The 19,225-nt window shown below is 56.4% G+C and overlaps 1 protein-coding gene across 1 annotated transcript in view; it reads left to right on the top strand.

Annotated features, from left to right (window-relative positions):
- ALDH1A2 (aldehyde dehydrogenase 1 family member A2) overlaps window positions 1–18,814 on the top strand; it is a 53,749-nt gene extending 34,935 nt beyond the window's left edge. The window contains exons 5-13 of the mRNA XM_060259819.1: window positions 663–724; window positions 3,247–3,375; window positions 3,499–3,612; window positions 12,492–12,594; window positions 16,109–16,293; window positions 17,096–17,260; window positions 17,458–17,615; window positions 18,149–18,223; window positions 18,586–18,814. Coding sequence (XP_060115802.1) covers window positions 663–724; window positions 3,247–3,375; window positions 3,499–3,612; window positions 12,492–12,594; window positions 16,109–16,293; window positions 17,096–17,260; window positions 17,458–17,615; window positions 18,149–18,223; window positions 18,586–18,658 — 1,064 coding nt within the window. The 3' untranslated portion in view covers window positions 18,659–18,814. The remainder of the gene's footprint in view (window positions 1–662; window positions 725–3,246; window positions 3,376–3,498; window positions 3,613–12,491; window positions 12,595–16,108; window positions 16,294–17,095; window positions 17,261–17,457; window positions 17,616–18,148; window positions 18,224–18,585) is intronic.
- Window positions 18,815–19,225: the final 411 nt, after the last annotated feature.

The following is a 19,225-nucleotide window of genomic DNA, read 5'->3' on the forward strand; positions in this document are numbered from 1 at the left end:
AGTTTCCTGCATTGTGCAGGGGGTTGATGACCCTGGAGGTCCCTTCCAACTCTAGGATTCCATGATTCTATCTCCCATTGTTCACGGGGTGGAGGGGGAGAAATTCCCAGAAAGAAAGAGGCAGGAAGCCCCACCCAAGTGATCCCCAGAGGCTTACAGCTCTTTGCCTGGTGAATTCTGGGGGGTTGCAGCTGAGAAGGAGGGCTGAGAAGGGGAGAAGAGAGAATTTCTCTCCCTCCCCCCCCCCAATAATGCTGGCCATCAAAGCTGCTCAAAGAAGCTGCTAGGGAAGAGGTCCAGGAGAGGGGAAGAGGAAGCCCTTGGGACCTTCACCCCCTCCGGTGGGGGTGGGCTTCAGGGGGATTGGGGAGGGGTGTTTGCAGAAGGCAGCCTGTTCATGTCCGGAGGTAGGATCTTTCTCGGTTTCCACAATGGGGCTCAAAGAAGCCACCTGTGCTGTGAAAGACCCTCTTCTGCTCTTTGGCTGTGGGAGGCGCTGGGGAAAAGGCCTCTCTGGGAAGAGGGAAAGGCCAACGCTGGAGAAGTATAGGGGCTTCATGCTCCCTAGAGATGTTTTTTGGGGGGCTTCCTGGCTTTCCTTCTCAGCCTCCCCCGCCCAAGTGCCTCGGGGAGTCAGCAGCAGTCTTCCTTCTCTCTTTCAGATGGGGACTATTTCACCTTCACCAGACATGAGCCAGTTGGGGTTTGTGGACAGATCATCCCGGTGAGTTGCTCTTCTGGCACCCGGCCTCTGTTCCCACAGGAGCCACGCCTTTTCGTGTCTGAGGCTGCCCTAGCAGGATGTGGTGGCTAGAAGGTCAGACTAGGGCCCTGGGAGACTAGGTCAGACTAGGGCCCTTCGAATCCTGCCTTGGGCTTGGAAGGTCATTGGTTGGCCTTGGACCAGTGATCCCCTCTCTTGGCTTTGCCAGCCTCAAGGAGCAGTTGTTGAAAGGACAAAACAGAGGAGAGAAACTGAAGGTGTTTTGGGTCCCCACTGAAAAGACAGGCCAGGGAGGAAGGAAAGGAATATTTTAAAGAGCCAGAGTCTGGGAGCACCTCAGGGGGTGAAAGCTCTTCAGAAACTCCTCAGACTCACAACAGCTCTGTGCGGAGCAGTGACTCCCCCCTTGTGCATCTGGAAGGTGCTCGTGGGGCCTGGCTCTTTCCCACAGCTACAGACAGACTGACGCGTCTCCTCATCTGGATCTGTAAGCAGTTTAGAAATGTTTGAAGGCAGGTTAGCCTCCATGTTGTCAGCCTGCTGTTATCGTCATACGGCCCGCTTCCAGGCTCCTGTTTCGGAGCTGGGATTAAATGGCAGGCACACTCCTGTCTGCTGACTTGTAAACATCCCCCAGAGAAGAGGGATGGAGCCATCGGGGGAAGAAAAGCTGTTTCCTGTGGCTCCCCCCCACCCACCCCCCCTCGCAGCAACTGGTCGGCCGGCCAAGAGCTCCCTTCAAGGTGCTTTTCCTTCGGGCTGAAGGCTCTTGGGCATCTCTGTGGAGGATGCTGCAGGGAATTCTGTGGCCAGCTCTCTCCAGCTTGCTTGATTGCTGGTGTGGGGCACCCCTTCCCAGACAGAACGGCCCCCCCCGCCCCTCGCCCCAAAGGGGCAGCCATTGTCCAAGCTGCCCCTTCCCCATGGGGACCTGGAGGAAGAAGTCGGGTGACCCTCGCAGAAGAGGCCTCTCCTGATGTGGGGGGTAGGACCCTGAACCTCCCCACCCTCCCCAGGCATGCAGCCCTCCCTGAGAGTTCTGCCTGCTTCAGACAAGCCAGAGAGAGGCTGGCCAAATAAGAGGGCCACGCTTGATGACTCTGCCCCTCGCCCGAGCCCTGCTGTGCCACTCTCAGGGTTGCCTGGCCTGTGCCTGTGCCATCGCAGCTCAGTTGGAAGCTGCTTGTTGTGCCTGCCTGAAGGCTGAGCGCAGTCCCTGGCTCAGGTGGTGGGAACTGGAGAAGACCTTTGGGGTCCTTTCGGCCAGGAGGCATCATATTTATGGCTCCATGGGCGATGCCCCCTTCTCCCCTGGGGAATGGAGGGGTGGGGTGGGCATGACAACCCTTCCTCTCCCCAGAATAAGGGTGGGTGGGAGGTGATGCCCTCTGCCCATGAGGACCCCCATCAAGACAAAGGAAGTCAGGGGCACCTCAGAGAAAACAGCCTCTTGAAACCAGCCACGCGAGGTAGAATGCTCCCAACCCACATGGAAAGAGAGGGAGGGGGTGTGTTTTAACTGCTACAAAGAGGGACACATGAAAGCCCATGCTCCAAAATTAGACGACGGAAGAGAGCAAACCTCAGCCAAGATTGTTAGTTTAGTTAGAAGGACAGAAGCAGTTCCAGAACTCCCCCCAGACCCTGTACCAGGAGATACCTATTCAAAGAGAACAGCTACATTTATGGGGAAAAGTTGGAGTCCAGCCAGACACCTTTAAGACCAACAATAAGGTATAAGCTTTTGTGTGTACACCCACTTCTTCAGATACACTGAAATGGAAATTACCGATCCATACATATAGATAGAAGACTGGTAATTTTAATTTCAATGCATCTGAGGAACTGTGTGCCTGCACACGAAAGCTTATACCCTGAATAAAACTTTTGTTGGTCTTCAAGGTGCCGCTCGACTCCAACTTTGTTCTGCTGCTCACTTGGATCTGTCTGCATGTCTGGAAAGCACAGGAAGACTTAAAGAGGGAACATAAGAAATCTGTAGACAGAAACAAAGAAGAAGAAATAGGCTAGAGACCTCCACAGGCAGAAGTCCATTCAATAAAGCCTAACTTTGTAAAGAAAGAACAATACTTACCAGCAACACTCCCTCTAAGCCGTGGAGTCTTGAGAGCAAAAATTCTACTTTGTGAGCTACCGACATTAAAGTTGTGAGCTGCTGCATAAATTAGTTTGCTCTGTGTGAGCCGCAGGCTGGAAAATTCTGAGCTAGCTCACGCTAACTCAGCTTAGAGGGAACACTGCTTACCAGGTAGCTCATCCAGGATTGTGGGAAGCGGTGGGCCAGAATTTGAAGTGAATTTGGCAGAACTCCCGATTAGATGCAGAGGATTCCTGGGAGTGTGGGGAGAACTGGACGTTCCAATTCTATTGGGGAATGACTCAGCCTCACGAGCAAACGTAGTTAATGTAATCTAGGCCTCAGAATCAGGCTAGGCCTGAAACCTCAGTGGTTGCTCTGGAAACAATGCCCATGATGACGGCCACCTCTCTCCCCACTGCAGTGGAACTTTCCCCTCCTGATGTTTGCGTGGAAGATCGCCCCAGCCCTCTGCTGCGGCAACACCGTGGTCATCAAGCCGGCTGAGCAGACCCCACTCACGGCCCTCTACATGGGGGCTCTCATCAAGGAGGTGAGCCACGAGCAGGAGGCATGTCCCCTTGCCCTTCCTGAATGTGGCCCGAGAGCTGTCCGGCCTTGTGGTGCGGCCCTTTCTTGCCGAGTGACCCTGCCTCTCCCCCTCTCTGTTTGACAGGCTGGGTTTCCGCCAGGAGTGGTCAACATTTTGCCAGGATTTGGGCCAACCGCGGGCGCAGCCATCGCTTCTCACCCGGGGATCGATAAGATTGCCTTCACAGGGTCCACTGAGGTAAGCCGGTTTACAAAACAAAAACTTTGGCCTGTGAGAGGATCTTTGACTTGGGAGAAAAGGGTGGTGCTCAGAGAAGAAGAAGAAGATATTGGGTTTATATCCCGCCTCCACTCAGAGTCTCGGACTGATTCCCCACTAGCCTCACCCTGCTTTCATTCTCCTCTTCTCCACAGGCTTCCATCGGATTTCGCAAAAAATGCCCCAGGGCTGTAACTCACTTTGCTTCTTTCATGGGGCAAACAGAAACCAATTTTTAGAGGATCTTGTTTGCTGCGCGAAAGAGGCAGAACGAGAGGCAGCTGGTGCGAAATCCGATGGAAGCCCTGCGGAGAAGAGGCATGAGAGCAGCAGGGTAAGGCTAGCGGGGAATCAGTCTCAGAGCGGCTCACAATCTCCTTTATCTCCCACAACAGACACCCTGTGAGGTGGGTGGGGCTGGAGAGGGCTCTCACAGCAGCTGCCCTTTCAAGGACAACTCTGCCAGAGCTATGGCTGACCCAAGGCCGTTCTAGCAGCTCAAGTGAAGGAGTGGGGAATCGTATCCGGTGCCAGAGTTGGGAAAGGTTATCCAGACAGCATCTTTCCATTGTCTCCTCTGGGGAGCTGCAGTTCCACCAGGCAGACCGGAGGATTGCATGCAAAGGGCAGGACTTGTCTGTTTTTGCCTCTGGTGTCCTTGAGGTACACCTCACCAGTGTTCCCTCTAAGCTGAGTTAGCGTGAGCTGGCTCACAGATTTTTAGCCTCCAGCTCACACATTTTTGTCTTAGCTCAGGAAAAAAGGCCCCAGAGCACAATAATGTAGGCAGCAGCTCACAGCTTTAATACCAGTAGCTCACAAAGTAGAATTTTTGCTCATAAGACTCTGCAGCTTAGAGGGAACTTTGCACCCCACAGCTGCCCCACTGGCTCGTGCATAGGCTAGTGGCAGCAGTACCTCGGGGTGATCCATCAGGGGGGAGTCCCCCTGGACAGATCTCCAGGATGTAGGTGGGCTTGGTTTGGATCGATCCCTTTCCCCGCGCAAGAGGCTGCAGACGCCAGGCAGATGGCCTGAGTTTTGGAATTATCTCTCGTAGCCAAAATAAATGCTTAGCCTCTTTCCAGAGAGCTTTTGTTGTAAGAGGCATTTAAATTCAAACGCTGCATATTTCCCCCCTGACTCCATACCTGCCTCCAAGAGCCTCACTAATAGGAAGTGAAAAGCATTGCTGAGATGAAGGGGAGGGCGGAGGGAAGGCAATTCTCTAAGAACCAGAAGTGGGAACAGCTGGAAGGCTTTAGTGCAACGTGAGTGTAAACTGTTCCGTCTTGGTTTTGATTTCCTGTGCTGCGGAATTCCTTCTAGCAGCAACTCAGCAGAGCAATGCTTCCAAAACAGTTCCGTAAGATCAGCTGGACCTGAGAAGGCAGCCAGGTTTGGCCTCCTCAGGATTGTATGCAGGCTTGAAGAGAACAAGTGTGGAACTGGGCCAGAACTAGTTGCACCCCGGAGTCAATCCCACTAGAACCAACCCCCCCCCCCCCGCAATGTCTAGGTGCCAAGACAAGCCTACCACAAGTTCTCAGATTGGAAGAGATGTGGCAGGGGTGGGGGGGCAGTCCAAGGGATTAAAGAACTTTGCTTTTATTTAGCTGAGGGCTAAAGGGCTAAATGGGAGAGGAGGAAACTTGTGGAGGGCCAAAGGGCCCACCCCTCATCGCAGTGACTTCAGCTAAAGCTGGTCTCTCCCAGTCAGCTCAGACCAATTTGCATGTGTCAAAGAAAGAAGTAGCCTTTGTCATTCCAGAACCACCACCCCCCTTTCTGGTGTAGCATCCATGGGTCTCATTTGGTGTGCGAGCCACCAGATCCAGATGGCTTCTGGGCAAATTCTTACAGGGAATCTGTCCTCCAGTTTGATGTAGTGGTTACAATCGCAGGCTCTTATCTGGGAAAGCCGGGTTTGATTCCTCATGCCTCCACTTCCAGCTGCTGGAATGGCCTAGGGTCAGCCAGAGCTCTCGTAGGAATTGTCCTTGAAAGGGCAGCTTCTGGGAGAGCTCTCTCAGCCCTGCCTACCTCACAGGGTGTCTGTTGTGGGGGAGGAAGGTAAAGGAGATTGTGAACCACTCTGAGACTCTGAATCAGAGAGAAGGACGGGGTATAAATCTACGGTCTTCTTCTTCCTCCTCCTCGGCTGTTAGATCCGATTATTATGTTTATTCTTTGATTGTGTTCACTTACACCTTTTCTGATTAAGAGTCTAGGCAGATCGCACATTGCAAATTGGTGCAATCCATAGAATAAGATGCTTGATAAAGGCAGTGATAGGATTACAGGTACAGAAATCAGAAAACAAAGTGTTGTTATTAAACATGTTAGCAAAGCTAAAAATTGGAGTGATATAGTTTGGTAACGACACTGTGAGAGCAAAATAAGATAATCTGAAGAAGGTGAGTGCAGTGATTCCCGACAGCCTCTCCGCTGAGGCCACAAATGCTGTTAGTCTTTCAGGTGCTCCTGGATTCTGGCTCTTTTTTACAGCAAGAGGATACAGATTGCAGGCAGATAATGTCAAGAGCATAAAAAAAAGGGTAAAAGTAGTCCCCTCTGCAAGCACCAGTCGTTTCCGACTCTGGGGTGACGTTGCATCATGATGTTTTCAAGGCAGACTTTTTATGGGGTGGTTTGCCATTGCCTTCCCGAGTCATCTACACTTTCCCCCCAGCAAGCTGGGGACTCATTTCACTGACCTCAGGAGGCTGGAAGGCTGAGTCAACCTTGAGCCAGCTACCTGAACCAGCTTCCGCCGGGATTGAACTCAGGTCATGAGCAGAGAGTTCAGACTGCAGCACTGCAGCTTTACCACTCTGCGCCATGGGGCTGTTGCATAAATAGCATAAAAAGTTAAAGGAAAGGTCCCCTGCGCAAGCACCAGTCGTTTCCGACTCTGGGGTGACGTTTTCACGGCAGACTTTTTACAGGGTGGTTTGCCATTGCCTTCCCCAGTCATCAATAGCATAGCCCTTTATTCATGTAGATGACTGGGGAAAGCAACAAAAAGTCTGCAGTGAAAACATCGTGATGCGACGTCACCCCAGAGTTGGAAAGGACTGGTGCCTGCACGGAGGACTACCTTGACCTTTTTTTCTTGTTAAATCACCTTCTTGAACCGTTGCATCACAGGTTGTGGGTGAAGAAGGGCAGATTGCGGCCCCCGATTGCTGCTGGCAGCGGGCTGGACTTTGCAAGAATGCAGGGTGCCCGGGCTGCTTTTGTTTCCACCTTGCGGGGGGGGCATGTCTCCTCCCAGCCCCTGAGGGTTCTGCAGGTGGGAAGCACAGGATGCTCTTGGCAGGCCTGGAAGCTGCCACTGACCATCACTGCTGGCTGCAGAAGCTCGGCTCGGTTCCATCTGGAGGCAGCAACTTGGCCCCGGAAGGCAGCTCGGCTCCCCGGAGGCCGCGGGTGGGGCTTGGTGCTGGCCAGCCTGGGTGAGGCTTCCTCCACTGCCCCCCCCCCCAAGGCGAGAGCTGGGGCGGGTGTTTTCTTTCTGCGCTTAGAGTAACAAAGCCGGAGCCTGGGCCAGAGCATCAAAGCAAACGGCGGGAGGAGGAGAGGCCCCCTTGATGCCGGCCAAGCAAATATTTGGAGCAAACAGCTGCCGGCGGGCCAGGGTGCCGTGGGGATCCAGGCCACCTCCTCGCTGGCTTGGGTCAGCCGGGGAGTGGCCAAACCCAGTCCCTAAGAGAGCGGAAGTCCTTGGGCTTCATTCCACAGTTCCCCAAAGAGGGTCTCTCTCCCCTCTCCTCTTCTGGGGAGGTCTCAGAGAGGTCCCTTCTTCACTAGGGCTTTGGGAGCAGATGGGGGTAACCAGGAAGGTCTGCCCAGGGCCAGCCCAGCCAGCTCTTCTCCTTGGAGACATGCCCCACTGAAGGGGGCTGCGGGGCACTCGGGGTTCACCCTTCCAGAAGGACCACTTGGGGAGCCATGCCCATGTGCAACCTCAAGCTTAGAAGGGGAGTGGGGTGATGGTGCCAGACGAATCCTTCACCTCAGGCACTAAACACCACAGAGCGGTCTGGGCCTTCCTGGGGAGGGGGTGGGCAGAGGCTAGAGGGCCCCCTGATAGCAATGAGGGTCCTGTGAGAGGGACGGCACGAAGGGCTGCATCAGGGCTTAGTTCTCGTGGCCCCTTCTGACACACCCAAAGAAATCCTGATTGGGATCAGTCAGTAATTCTCCCCAGGCCCATTTAGCCAGGCATCCGGAGGAGCCACTGGGTGTTTGTGTGGGGGGTGGGGGGGAGGTGTTTGTGAGTTTCCCGCAGTGGGCAGGGGGTTGGACTAGATGACCCTGGAGGTCCCTCCCAACTCTATGGTTCTGTGATTCAGTGAGCCGTTCTGTGGACGTTGTGGAGGGGGCGCGGCTTCCCAGAGGCCTGGGCCGGAGGAGGAGAGTTCCCTTTTGGCCAGCTGTGCTTGAGCGGCTGCTGGGGTCTTCTGAGGGTGTTTCAGGCTAGCCCCCGTTCTGGTCTTCAGGGGCACCAGCTCTGGGTGGGGATTTGTGGGGGTGGAGCCTGTCAAGGGCGGGGTTTGGGAGGGGAGGGGCCCTTCCCAAGAAGTGCTTTTCTCCAGGGGAAGGGGTCCCTGCAGTCCGAAGAGCCTTTGCAATCGCAGGGGCCTGGCACGCAAACATCCAAATAAACCCTCCAAGCAGTGAGTCGGGCAGGGGCTCCCTGCAACGCCATGATGTGGTGAAGCCTCGGGGGCTCCCCTGAGCTTCTCTCCAAGGGGGATGCTAAGGGAGGTACAGCCCCCCCCCCCCGTCAGTCATTTGCAAGAGGGGGAAAGGGGGCTCGTGTGGGTGAACCAGAGTCAGGTGCCAAACACAACTCAGGCTCTGTCTCCTGCTTCTCACAGTGGGGGTCGGGATCAGGACTCCTCACTCCTCTTTGCAAGCTGTGGGGCAGCTCCTAACATCTCAGCCTGCAGCACACGCTTCCCTGGTGGATCAGGCCCCACGGAGCAGCCCCAGCAAGCTTCTGGGCTGGCCTGTCTCAGCAGGGCCTGGACTTCCTCTCTCTCTTGGGGGGGGGGGCGGGGGGTGCTGCTGTAAGGATTGACAAGGGCTGTGATCTTCTCTCTGGGTCAAGCTGTGTTTGGATAACAAACAAGCCGCCCCCCCTGCCCTCCCGGAGTCTTGTCCAACCACCACTGGGAGGAGACAGAGCGGGATGGCAGCCTTGCGGAAAGGCCCCCCCCCCCCATACCTGCCGCAAGCTGGCCAGCGGTTTAGATTTCATTCTGACCCTCTTCCTCTCAGCTGCAAAGGGGGCCCCAAAGTCTCTGCAGTAATTTAAAACAGGCCAGAGAGAGAGAGAGAGCCCCTTCTGCCGGGGGCTTTTTTTTTTTTTTAAGCTGGAACGCGCAGGAATGCAGTTCCAGCTGGCTTGGCATCAGATGGCTGTGGCCCAATATGCAAATGAGTTCCGGCTGGGCTTTTCCTGCAAAAAAAGCCCTGCGTGAAACAAAGGTGATGCCAGGGGTGTGTGGCCTAATATACAAATGAGTTCCTGCTGGCCTTTTCTACAAAAAAAGAGGCATGTTTCTGCCTTCTGCTGAGGCAGGCAGATCGCTGGCCGCTGATAGACCAGTGCGTGTCTTCTCCAGCCCCCCCCCCCAAAGGGGAGGGGCTGATCTAGGGATGTCTTGGATGATCTAGGCTTGTCAACTTCCAGGCCGGGGCTGGAGACCTCCTGAATGACGGCTGATCTCCAGGTCAGCTCCTCTGGAGAGAACAGAGTGGGGGAGGGGGGAGTTGCAACATCACTTTTGCCTGTGAAGAGAAACCCCTGATCCCAGAGGAGCCCTGGGTGGGATTCGAGCCCGGCCTCACCTGAGAGACCCCCCAGGTTTTCCAGGTGTGAACTCTTGAGAGTCCCAGCCTCTTCCTGAGCCAGTACCCCCAAGGGCTCCCCCAACTCCTCCCTGGCTCCCCCTCTATGGGTCCCTGCCCAAACATAATGCCCCCAGGAAGGCTGGCAAGGGGTCCTTCCCAAGAGGTGCTCTGAAGGAGGGGGCCCCACTGCAGGACCACCGATGGCGCCCCCCGCCCTACCCTCCTGGGCCTCTCTTGGCGTTTCCCCAGGGCCCTCCGGAGCCGCCTTCTCCCCACAGCTGGTGCCAACATTCCTGCCTCCCTTATCTTCGGGGGAGGCTGCTGCTCTCTCTCGAGCCAGGCTGTGCCTGGGCCGCCTCTCTCTCCCTGGGCACAGCCAAGCACACCTCTGGAAGGGGGCGGAGAGGCCGACACTGCTGGTGCAGAGCCAGGCCTCCAGCTGCTGCCTCCTTCCTGCTTTCTAGGCGCCACCCAAGGCTAGCCCTCCCCCCCCCCCCCCCCAGCCCACTGCTTCAGGGTTGGTCGAGGAGGCCCATCTTGACTGGGGTTCCAAGGAAGGGGGCAGGGCAGGGTCGCTGGGGATGTTGGGAGAGGGGCAGAGCCTCTGCTTGGCATGCAGGAGGTCCTTGGTTCAACCCCTGGAATCTCCAGCTGAAGGCAGCAGGCAGCAGGAGGTGAAGGGGAAGATCCTGGCGAGCCACTGCCAGTTGGACCAAGAGGCTGACAGGAGATCAGGAGCTGCTCTTTTGTCTTTTAGAGAGCCAGTCTGGTGTCGTGGTGAAGTGTGCAGAGGACTCTTATCTGGGGGACCTGAGTTGGATTCCCCACTCCTCCACTTGCAGCTGCTGGAATGGCCTTGGGTCAGCCAGAGCTCTCTTATCTGGGAGAACCGGGTTTGATTCCCCACTCCTCCACTTGCAGCTGCTGGAATGGCCTTGGGTCAGCCAGAGCTCTCTTATCTGGGAGAACCGGGTTGGATTCCCCACTCCTCCACTTGCAGCTGCTGGAATGGCCTTGGGTCAGCCAGAGCTCTCTTATCTGGGAGAACCGGGTTGGATTCCCCACTCCTTCACATGCAGCTGCTGGAATGGCCTTGAGTCAGCCAGAGCTCTCTTATCTGGGAGAACCGGGTTGGATTCCCCACTCCTCCACTTGCACCTGCTGGAATGGCCTTGGGTCACCCAGAGCTCTCTCATCTGGGAGAACTGGGTTTGATTCCCCCCTCCTCCACTTGCAGCTGCTGGAATGGCCTTGGGTCAGCCATAGCTCTCTTATCTGGGAGAACCAGGTTGGATTCCCCACTCCTCCACTTGCACCTGCTGGAATGGCCTTGGGTGAACCATAGCTCTCTTATCTGGGAGAACCGGGTGTGATTCCCCACTCCTCCACTTGCACCTGCTGGAATGGCCTTGGGTGAACCATAGCTCTCTTATCTGGGAGAACTGGGTTTGATTCCCCCCTCCTCCACTTGCACCTGCTGGAATGGCCTTGGGTCAGCCATAGCTCTAAGTGAGCAGACTCTTATCTGGGAGAACCGGGTTTGGTTCCCCACTCCTCCACTTGCAGCTGCTGGAATGGCCTTGGGTCAGCCATAGCTTTCGTAGGAGTTGTCCTTGAAAGGGCAGCTGCTGTGAGAGCCCTCTCCGCCCCACCCACCTCACAGGGTGTCTGTTGTGGGGGAGGAAGGGAAAGGAGACTGTGAGCCGCTCTGAGACTCTGATTCAGAGGGAAGGGCAGGGTATAGATCTGCAGTCTTCTTCTTCTTCCGTGGGATATTGGTTTCTTTGCTCCTCGGTTACCCCCGTGCAAACAATCGCTTCCTCCGGTGCTCCTTATAGACTAACACAATTGGTGGAGCTTTCCGGAGTCTCTGCTCACTTCTGATGCACTTTAAAGACTAACTACATTTGTGGCAGGGGATGAACTTCCGGAAGTCACTGCCCACTGAAGGGGTCACTGCTGAAAACTTCTCCCTGCCACTACTTTGGTTAGTCTTGAAGGTGTTCCTGGGCTCTTTCTTCGGCTGCAGACAGAGAGGGATTCCCCACTAGCCTCAGGTGCCTCTTCTCCGCGGGGCTTCACATTATCTGCCCCAGGGCTGCAAACAGGAACCAGTTTTTAAAGAAGAAGAAGAAGAAGATATTGGATTTATATCCCGCCCTCCACTCCGAAGAGTCTCAGAGCAGCTCACAATCTCCTTTACCTTCCTCCCCCACAACAGACACCCTGTGAGGTAGATGAAGATATTGGATTTATATCCCGCCCTCCACTCCGAAGAGTCTCAGAGCGGCTCACAATCTCCTTTCCCTTCCTCCCCCACAACAGACACCCTGTGAGGTTGATGAAGATATTGGATTTATATCCCGCCCTCCACTCCGAAGAGTCTCAGAGCGGCTCACAATCTCCTTTCCCTTCCTCCCCCACAACAGACACCCTGTGAGGTTGATGAAGATATTGGATTTATATCCCGCCCTCCACTCCGAAGAGTCTCAGAGCGGCTCACAATCTCCTTTCCCTTCCTCCCCCACAACAGACACCCTGTGAGGTGGGAGGGGCTGAGAGGGCTCTCACAGCAGCTGCCCTTTCAAGGACAACCTCTGCCAGAGCTACGGCTGACCCAAGGCCATTCCAGCAGGTGCAAGTGGAGGAGTGGGGAATCAAACCCGGTTCTCCCAGATAAGAGTCCACACACTTAACCACTACACCAAACTGGCTTTCCAGAGTCTTGTTTGCTGGGCAAAAGAGGCAAAGTGAGTCGCAGCCCCGGGGCAGACAGTGTGAAATCCAACGGAAGCCCTGCAGGGACGAGGAGAGTGAGGCCGGCATAAGGCTAGTGGGGAATCGGTCACACTGTCCATCTCGCGCTTCCTCTCTCCTTGGGCTGCTGCAGGAAACCTCCCGGTCCCCATGGCCTCCTCTGATGTCTTTCTCTCTGCTCCCTGCTGCCGGCTGATGCTGCGTGTGGCAACGGCGGCATCTCTGTTTCCTTTCAGGTGGGGAAGCTGATCCAGGAAGCAGCAGGAAGGAGTAACTTGAAGAGGGTGACGCTGGAGCTGGGGGGGAAGAGCCCCAACATTATTTTTGCAGATGCAGATTGTGAGTCAGCCGCGGCACTCCTCTTGCCTTCCGTGTGTGCTCTCTGTGTGCATGTTTGTGTGTGCTTTACAAAGCATCTTTTGCTGATTCAATGGTACCGTCCTGAGCATTCTCAGCTGTACGGCCCGAGGAGGCTGCTAACAATAACACCAAGCCCTGAAGAAGCAGGTGTGAGGATCCAGGAGAGTCAGTCTCTGCAAGGTCAGTCTTGCCCTCCCCTTGCCCATGGGGATGGAGGCTGCCCACTGAGGTCTTGGCTAAGGCCAGCCATGCAGAACAGAGGACGCAGCCCTGCCACTGGCTTCTCCTCTGTCTGCTGCTGCGGGTGTCAGCTCCAGGCCAGGACATTCCTGGAGATTTGGAGGGTGGGGCAAGAGCCTGTGGAGGGGCAGGAACTCAGCAGGAATATGATGCCATAGAGCCCACCCTCTTGAAGCCCCTCCCATTTTCTCTCCGGGGGGTCGGGGGACTGGTCCCTGCAGTCTGGAGACCGGTTGCAATTCCAGGGCATCTCCAGGCCCCACCAGGAGATTGGCAGCCCTGCCTGCTGCTTGCATGAGGCTGCGAGAAGCACAGCTGAGTTGTGTGTTTTTGTGAGTCTGGATTCCTCTGGAGGAGCTGGGGGGGGGGAGTGGGGAGGAGGCAAGCAGAGGTGTGTTCTGGGGGTGCAGCTCTCCAGCTGCCAGACTCCCTGGAGGGGGGGGGGGGGACTGTGGCCAGAAAGGGCCCTCGCTTGGGCACCCGTTTCCTGTCTGGGAGGGGAGAAGGGATAGCTCTACGCCCTTCCAGCCCCTTCTGGGGAGCCACACCTTGCGGGAAGTGCAGCTTTGCTTTCCCAGATGCTGAGCTGTCTGATCTCATGATGCTCCCCCCTTTTCCTCCCCCACCGAGTTCCTCAAATGTTTGGCTTCTGGCCACGCAGTGGGGGAGGGTTGCAGATTTCTGGCGCGTGGGATGACATGTCACCCCGGGGGAAGGTCGACTCAGGGAACGGTTGAGAAGTTAGCACTTGGTTCTGATGAGTGAAGGAACTCACCCCTTGCCTGGCGACTTCCCACAAGTCATTTCCAGTCTTTCTCCGGGGGTTTCCTTGTCATACGTGTGTGTGCACGTGAGTGCATGCCTGGAAGCCATGGCAACTTCAGGTGACCCCTCCTGGAGCATGGTGTCAAGGGCACTCAGAGAGTGGCTTGATACAGCCTGCCCCTGCCTCCCAGCTCTGGTATTCCATGGAGGTCTCCCCTCCAAGTTCTTGCCAGGGTCAGCCCTGCTGAGCTTCCAAGATCTGATGAGATCCGGCTTGCCTGGGCTCTCCTGGGGGGTTCTGAGAGTCATGCAGGATCCTGCTTGGCCACAGGCAGGGGTAGCTGACTACTTGTCCTTTCCATGGAAGCATCTCTCTTGAAGACGGGAGACTCTGTCCTGCAGACCCAGATCAGCTCACTCAGCTGGCAGGCCCATAGCTATGGGGGGCCCTGGGGGGCCAGGCTCCACAAATCATCCCCCTGTTTTATCTTTTCGGTTCTTCCACCGTCACTTGCTGCCATCACTCTCCTGCTGGCTTCTCGCTCTCCTGCTGCTTTCTCACTCTCCTGCCGCCTTCCCCGCTCTCGTGCCTCCTTCCCCACTCTCATGATGCCTTCCCCACTCTCCTGCCGCCTTCCCCGCTCACAAGCTGCCTTCCCTGCTCTCGTGCCTCCTTCCCCGCTCTCATGCCTCCTTCCCCGCTCTCATGCTGCCTTCCCCACTCTCCTGCCACCTTCCCCGCTCACATGCTGCCTTCCCTGCTCTCGTGCCTCCTTCCCTGCTCTCGTGCCATCATCCCCGCTCTCATACTGCCTTCCCCGCACTCATGTCACCTTCCCCACTCTCGTGCCTCCTTCCCCGCTCTCGTGCCTCCTTCCCCGCTCTCATGCTGCCTTCCCCGCTCTCCTGCCTCCTTCCCCGCTCTCGTGCCACCTTCCCCGCTCTCGTGCCACCTTCTCCGCTCTCATGCCACCTTCCCTGCTCTCATGCCTCCTTCCCCGCTCTCATGCTGCCTTTCCCACTCTTGTGCCACCTTTCCCGCTCTCATGCTTCCTTCCCCACTCTCCTGCCACCTTCCCTGCTCTCGTGCTGCCTTCCCTGCTCTTGTGCCACCTTCCCTGCTCTTGTGCCATCCTTTCCACTCTCGTGCCGCCTTCCCCGCTCTCGTGCTGCCTTCCCCGCTCTCGTGCTGCCTTCTCTGCTCTCGTGTCACCTTCCCTGCTCTCATGCCACCTTCCCCACTCTTGTGCCGTCTTTTCCACTCTCGTGCCGCCTTCCCTGCTCTCCTGTGCTTTCTCACTCATAAACACACTGCTGCTCACACTCTTGGAGTGCCACCGTGATGGCTCAACAGGGGAGCAGGCTGCCCAGGTTTCTTGTAAGTGTGTGATATCATTTTGTGCCCTGTGATCCCCCCACCTAAAATTTTATCCCCTCCTTCTCCTGGTCTTAAATTTTCTGGCTGCGGGCCTGTCAGCTGGGCAGTTGCCTTCTGGCTTTGTCTGGACTTGGTTTTCTTGGTGTTGCAACCTGAACGGGCCTTTGCCAAGGTTGCCCCTCTCCCCTCTGTGCTGCTGGGGCCCAAGTCACGGGTCACATAGCAGTGTCCAGGACCTGTCTGCAAGGAGCGGCAGCCACCCCAGCTCTCTGCAAAGGAGCCAGGGCTTTCTGGCACCTGCTTCCCGTCGTTTCAGAGGGCAGCCGGCTTGTCCTGCAGCAGATTCGAGTCCAGGAACCCAGAGAGACCCACAAGAGTTTCAGGATATAAACTTGACACCCTGAAGTTCTTGTTGGCTCCTCAGGTGCTCCTTGACTCTCTGTTTGGCCTTGCCCTTCCTCCCTTTTTGAAGCAGGGCGAGCAGCAAAGAAGCACCTCCAAGTGGTCCTGCGTGAGCAGCCCCCCAGACAGTCCTAGGACCAGATTGCTCACATAATATCGCAAACAGAGTCAGCTTTTCATGGCACTCGGTGGCCCGTCTGTGCGTTCTGACTCTGACAGTCTTACGTAGGAGCCTTCCCTCTGGAGAAGAGTTCTCCGCCCCTCCGTTTGTAGTCTCCACCACGGGCCTGGCCGAGGCCTGAGTTGCTCCTGTGGTTTTACCATCGTGAGCTGGGCAGGGGGAGCATTAATTACTCCATTGTTGGCTCTAATGTGACTCACCTCCTGCCGGGTATCTTCAAGCTCTCCTCGGCCTCAGAATCCTTTTGATCTCAGCCCCCTTCTTCCAGGAATCCTGACGCAAAAGGCATGAATCATCCTCGGCCACGGCAGGGTCCTCTCCGCACATGTGGGGGGATGTTTTGATGTCGGAGCCCCCTCCCCTCACATGTCCACAGTCCACACACACCCACAAGGCTCCTCTCCTCGGCTTTGAAGTCGCACAGCGTCCTTTGCAGGCGGTGCAGGGGGGACACGTCCGCCATGGGCACAAGCCTGTGACAGATGTGGGACAAGGCAGCTCAGCGTGTGGCCTCCTGTTTCTTGCAGTGGACTACGCCGTGGAACAGGCCCACCAAGGGGTCTTCTTCAACCAAGGGCAGTGCTGCACAGCTGGTTCGCGGATCTACGTGGAGGAGTCCATCTACGAGGAGTTCGTCCGGAGGAGCGTTGAACGGGCCAAGAGGAGAGCTGTGGGGAGCCCTTTCGACCCAGCTACGGAACAGGGACCACAGGTATACAAGGAGCCGGAGAGGGCCGGCCCTTTCACTGCCTGGAGGAAGCCTACTGCTCTGGAGGGGCCATAGCTCAGTGGTAGAGCATCTGCTTGGCATGCAGAAGGTCCCGGGTTCAATCCCCGACATCTCCAGTTAAAACAAGCAGGCAGGAGGTGATGGGGAAGACCTTCCTCTGCCTGAGAGCTTGGAGAGAAGCTGCCAGTCTGAGTAGACAAGACTGACCTGGATGGTCTGATTCAGTCGAAGGCAGCTTTGTGTATCATAGGGGAGGGGCTGCGGCTCAGTGGCAGAGCATCTGCTCAGCATGCAGAAGGTCCCAGGTTCAATCCCCAGCATCTCCAATTGAGAGGACCAGGGAGTAGGCGATGTGATGAGGAAGACCTCTGCCTGAGACCGTGGAGCGCCACTCGTTTTTGCCATCTTCTGGGTTACTGGAGATGTATGTGAGGGGGAGGTATTTATGAGTTTCCTGCATTGTGCAGGGGGTTGGACTAGATGACCCTGGGGGTCCCTTCCAGCTCCAGGATTCTAGGCCAGTCTGAGCAGACCATACTGGCCTGGGTGGACTGAAGGCAGCCTTGCGTGTTCCTGTGTGCTGTGGGGGGGAGGGGGTGTGCAGCATTCTGCAAATCAGCTTCCACAGGTTGTTGACCGGGCAGACTGTGGAGAGCTGGGAGCAAAGATTCCTCCAGAAGAGCTTCAACCAGCACATTTCTTTGGTGCTTCCCCACTGACGTGGGGTTCCCCAAGGAGCTGCCAGAGGAGCCTGAAGCCGCTTCTTTCTCTCCCTCTCCCTCAGATCGACAAGAAGCAGTACAACAAGATCCTGGAGCTGATCCAAAGCGGGATCACCGAGGGGGCCCGGTTGGAGTGTGGCGGCAAAGGCCTGGGCCGGAAGGGCTTCTTCATCGAGCCCACCGTCTTCTCCAACGTGACCGACGACATGCGCATTGCCAAGGAAGAGGTAGCCGCTGGCCCCTTTGCTCCCCCCTCCCCCCAGGGCATGGGCCGCTCTCTCATTCCCAGCAAAACTGTGGCTCAGATCCACACGCTGGTCTCTCTCTCTGTCCTCACCGGAAGCTAAGTAGGGTCAGGCTTCTGCTGAAATCCCAGGAAAACGTCCCACCTTTTTGTCAGGCAACGCTTCCGTTTCTGTTGCAGATCTTTGGGCCTGTCCAAGAAATCCTGCGGTTCAAGACCATGGAGGAAGTGATCGAGCGGGCCAACAACTCCGACTTTGGGCTGGTGGCCGCCGTCTTCACCAATGACCTCAACAAGGCCCTGACTGTCTCTGCGGCCATGCAAGCGGGGACCGTCTGGTAAGGCTGCCCTCCCAAAACTCTCCTCTTCTGACGCTGTGGTCCTACGCAGGCCTATGCCCTTCGAAGCCCGGTGTCTACAGGGGCTGTAGAAGGTTCAACTCTGGCTAGGATTAGTGCCTAGATTTTGGAGTCCCAGGTCTTGCTCGAGAAGCAGTGATGCAGAAGGGCAGGGTTCAGATCCTTTTTGTGTGGCGTCTTCCTGAAGCACACCTCAGTAACATTCCCTGGTGCAAGGAGACACACAATCCCCACAGTTTGCTTCTTTGCACTGCTAGAATTCCTGTGGATACCTGGTAATGTGGAGGGCAGAAGCTGATGTTTGCAAGCTGTTGTGGGCATCACATGCCCTGCTGGAACTGCTTTTTGGAAGCTTCCTAATGCAGGAGGGGGAAGCCCAGCCCCAAGAGAAACTCCAGGGCATCAGCCAGCCCTCCCTCCATCACTCCCAGGGGCGAAGGGATTCGGGTCGCCTGACCGCTGTGAGTGGGACTACAAGGCTCTGACCGCTGCGTTCTCTTTTTCTCGGACAGGATCAACTGCTACAATGCTTTAAACGCCCAGAGTCCTTTCGGAGGGTTCAAAATGTCTGGGAACGGGAGAGAAATGTAAGCAGGCTTTTCTGGTGGGCTGCTGCTGGGCTCCCCCCACCCCACCCCGAGGGGAATAGCTGTGGGGTGGGAACTGGGCAATATACCAGGTGTGGGTCTCTGCAGAGTGGCTGATCAGAGAGCCTGGAGCCGGGCTGGGGCTGGGTGGAAAGGACACACTGGCCAGGGTGGGTGCTTCTGCCAGGCTCTGAGGGGCTTGGGGTGGGGAAGCCACAAGGAAGTTCTACCCAAGACACCCCTCCTCTTTCTTTCCATGGGGCGTGTTCTCTATGGGTCAGAGCTCTCCCTCCTGGGATGACGCCTTGCCCCTGCCCCTTCCGCGTTTCTGCCATCCCACCTGGGCTGTGCTTCCTCTCCAGGGGCGAGTGCGGATTGCGGGAATATTCGGAGGTGAAGACGGTGACGATAAAGATCCCTCAGAAGAACTCGTAAGAAGACAGGCGAGGAGTCCCAGGGGGCCCCGCGAGCGACCCTCCTTGGGGTTCCATGGGGACGTGCACTCAGGAATTGTAAAGAGAATTTTTTGTAGACCCTCGAATTGCAACCTGGCTCAGAATTCAAGAGTACTCTGGGTTCCCTGCAGTCCAGACCCGCCCCCCCCCAACTTTGTAGAGGCTTCATCCCAGCCCTGCCTGGACTGGCTGACCCACCCCTCACCTTGGCCGGAGGAGGAAGGAGGACCCGATCCACCCACCAGGAGGGCTGCCGTTTGCTCTGCAGGGGGACTTACTGGGGAGGGCAGGGGGGGGAGGGCAAGCCGCTGCTGTCCCCAAGAGAAGGCTCAGCCCACGGCAGGGGGTCGGGTGGGAAGAAGGAGACAGGGATGATTCCCATCAAAGCTCTAACAAGGACTCCCCAGGCATAAAAGCATCTGGAGACTCTCTTCTTTCTTGCCTTCTGAAAACATGTTTTTGTGTCCTCTTTGTTGTGTTCCAAATGTGCAAAGTTGATGCTTCAGCAGTGGGGCAGCCCCAGCTTCTCTCTGGGGCTGCAGCTGGA

The sequence above is a fragment of the Heteronotia binoei genome, chromosome 19 (genome assembly GCF_032191835.1).
Source record: "Heteronotia binoei isolate CCM8104 ecotype False Entrance Well chromosome 19, APGP_CSIRO_Hbin_v1, whole genome shotgun sequence".
Taxonomy (NCBI): Eukaryota; Metazoa; Chordata; class Lepidosauria; order Squamata; family Gekkonidae; genus Heteronotia; species Heteronotia binoei.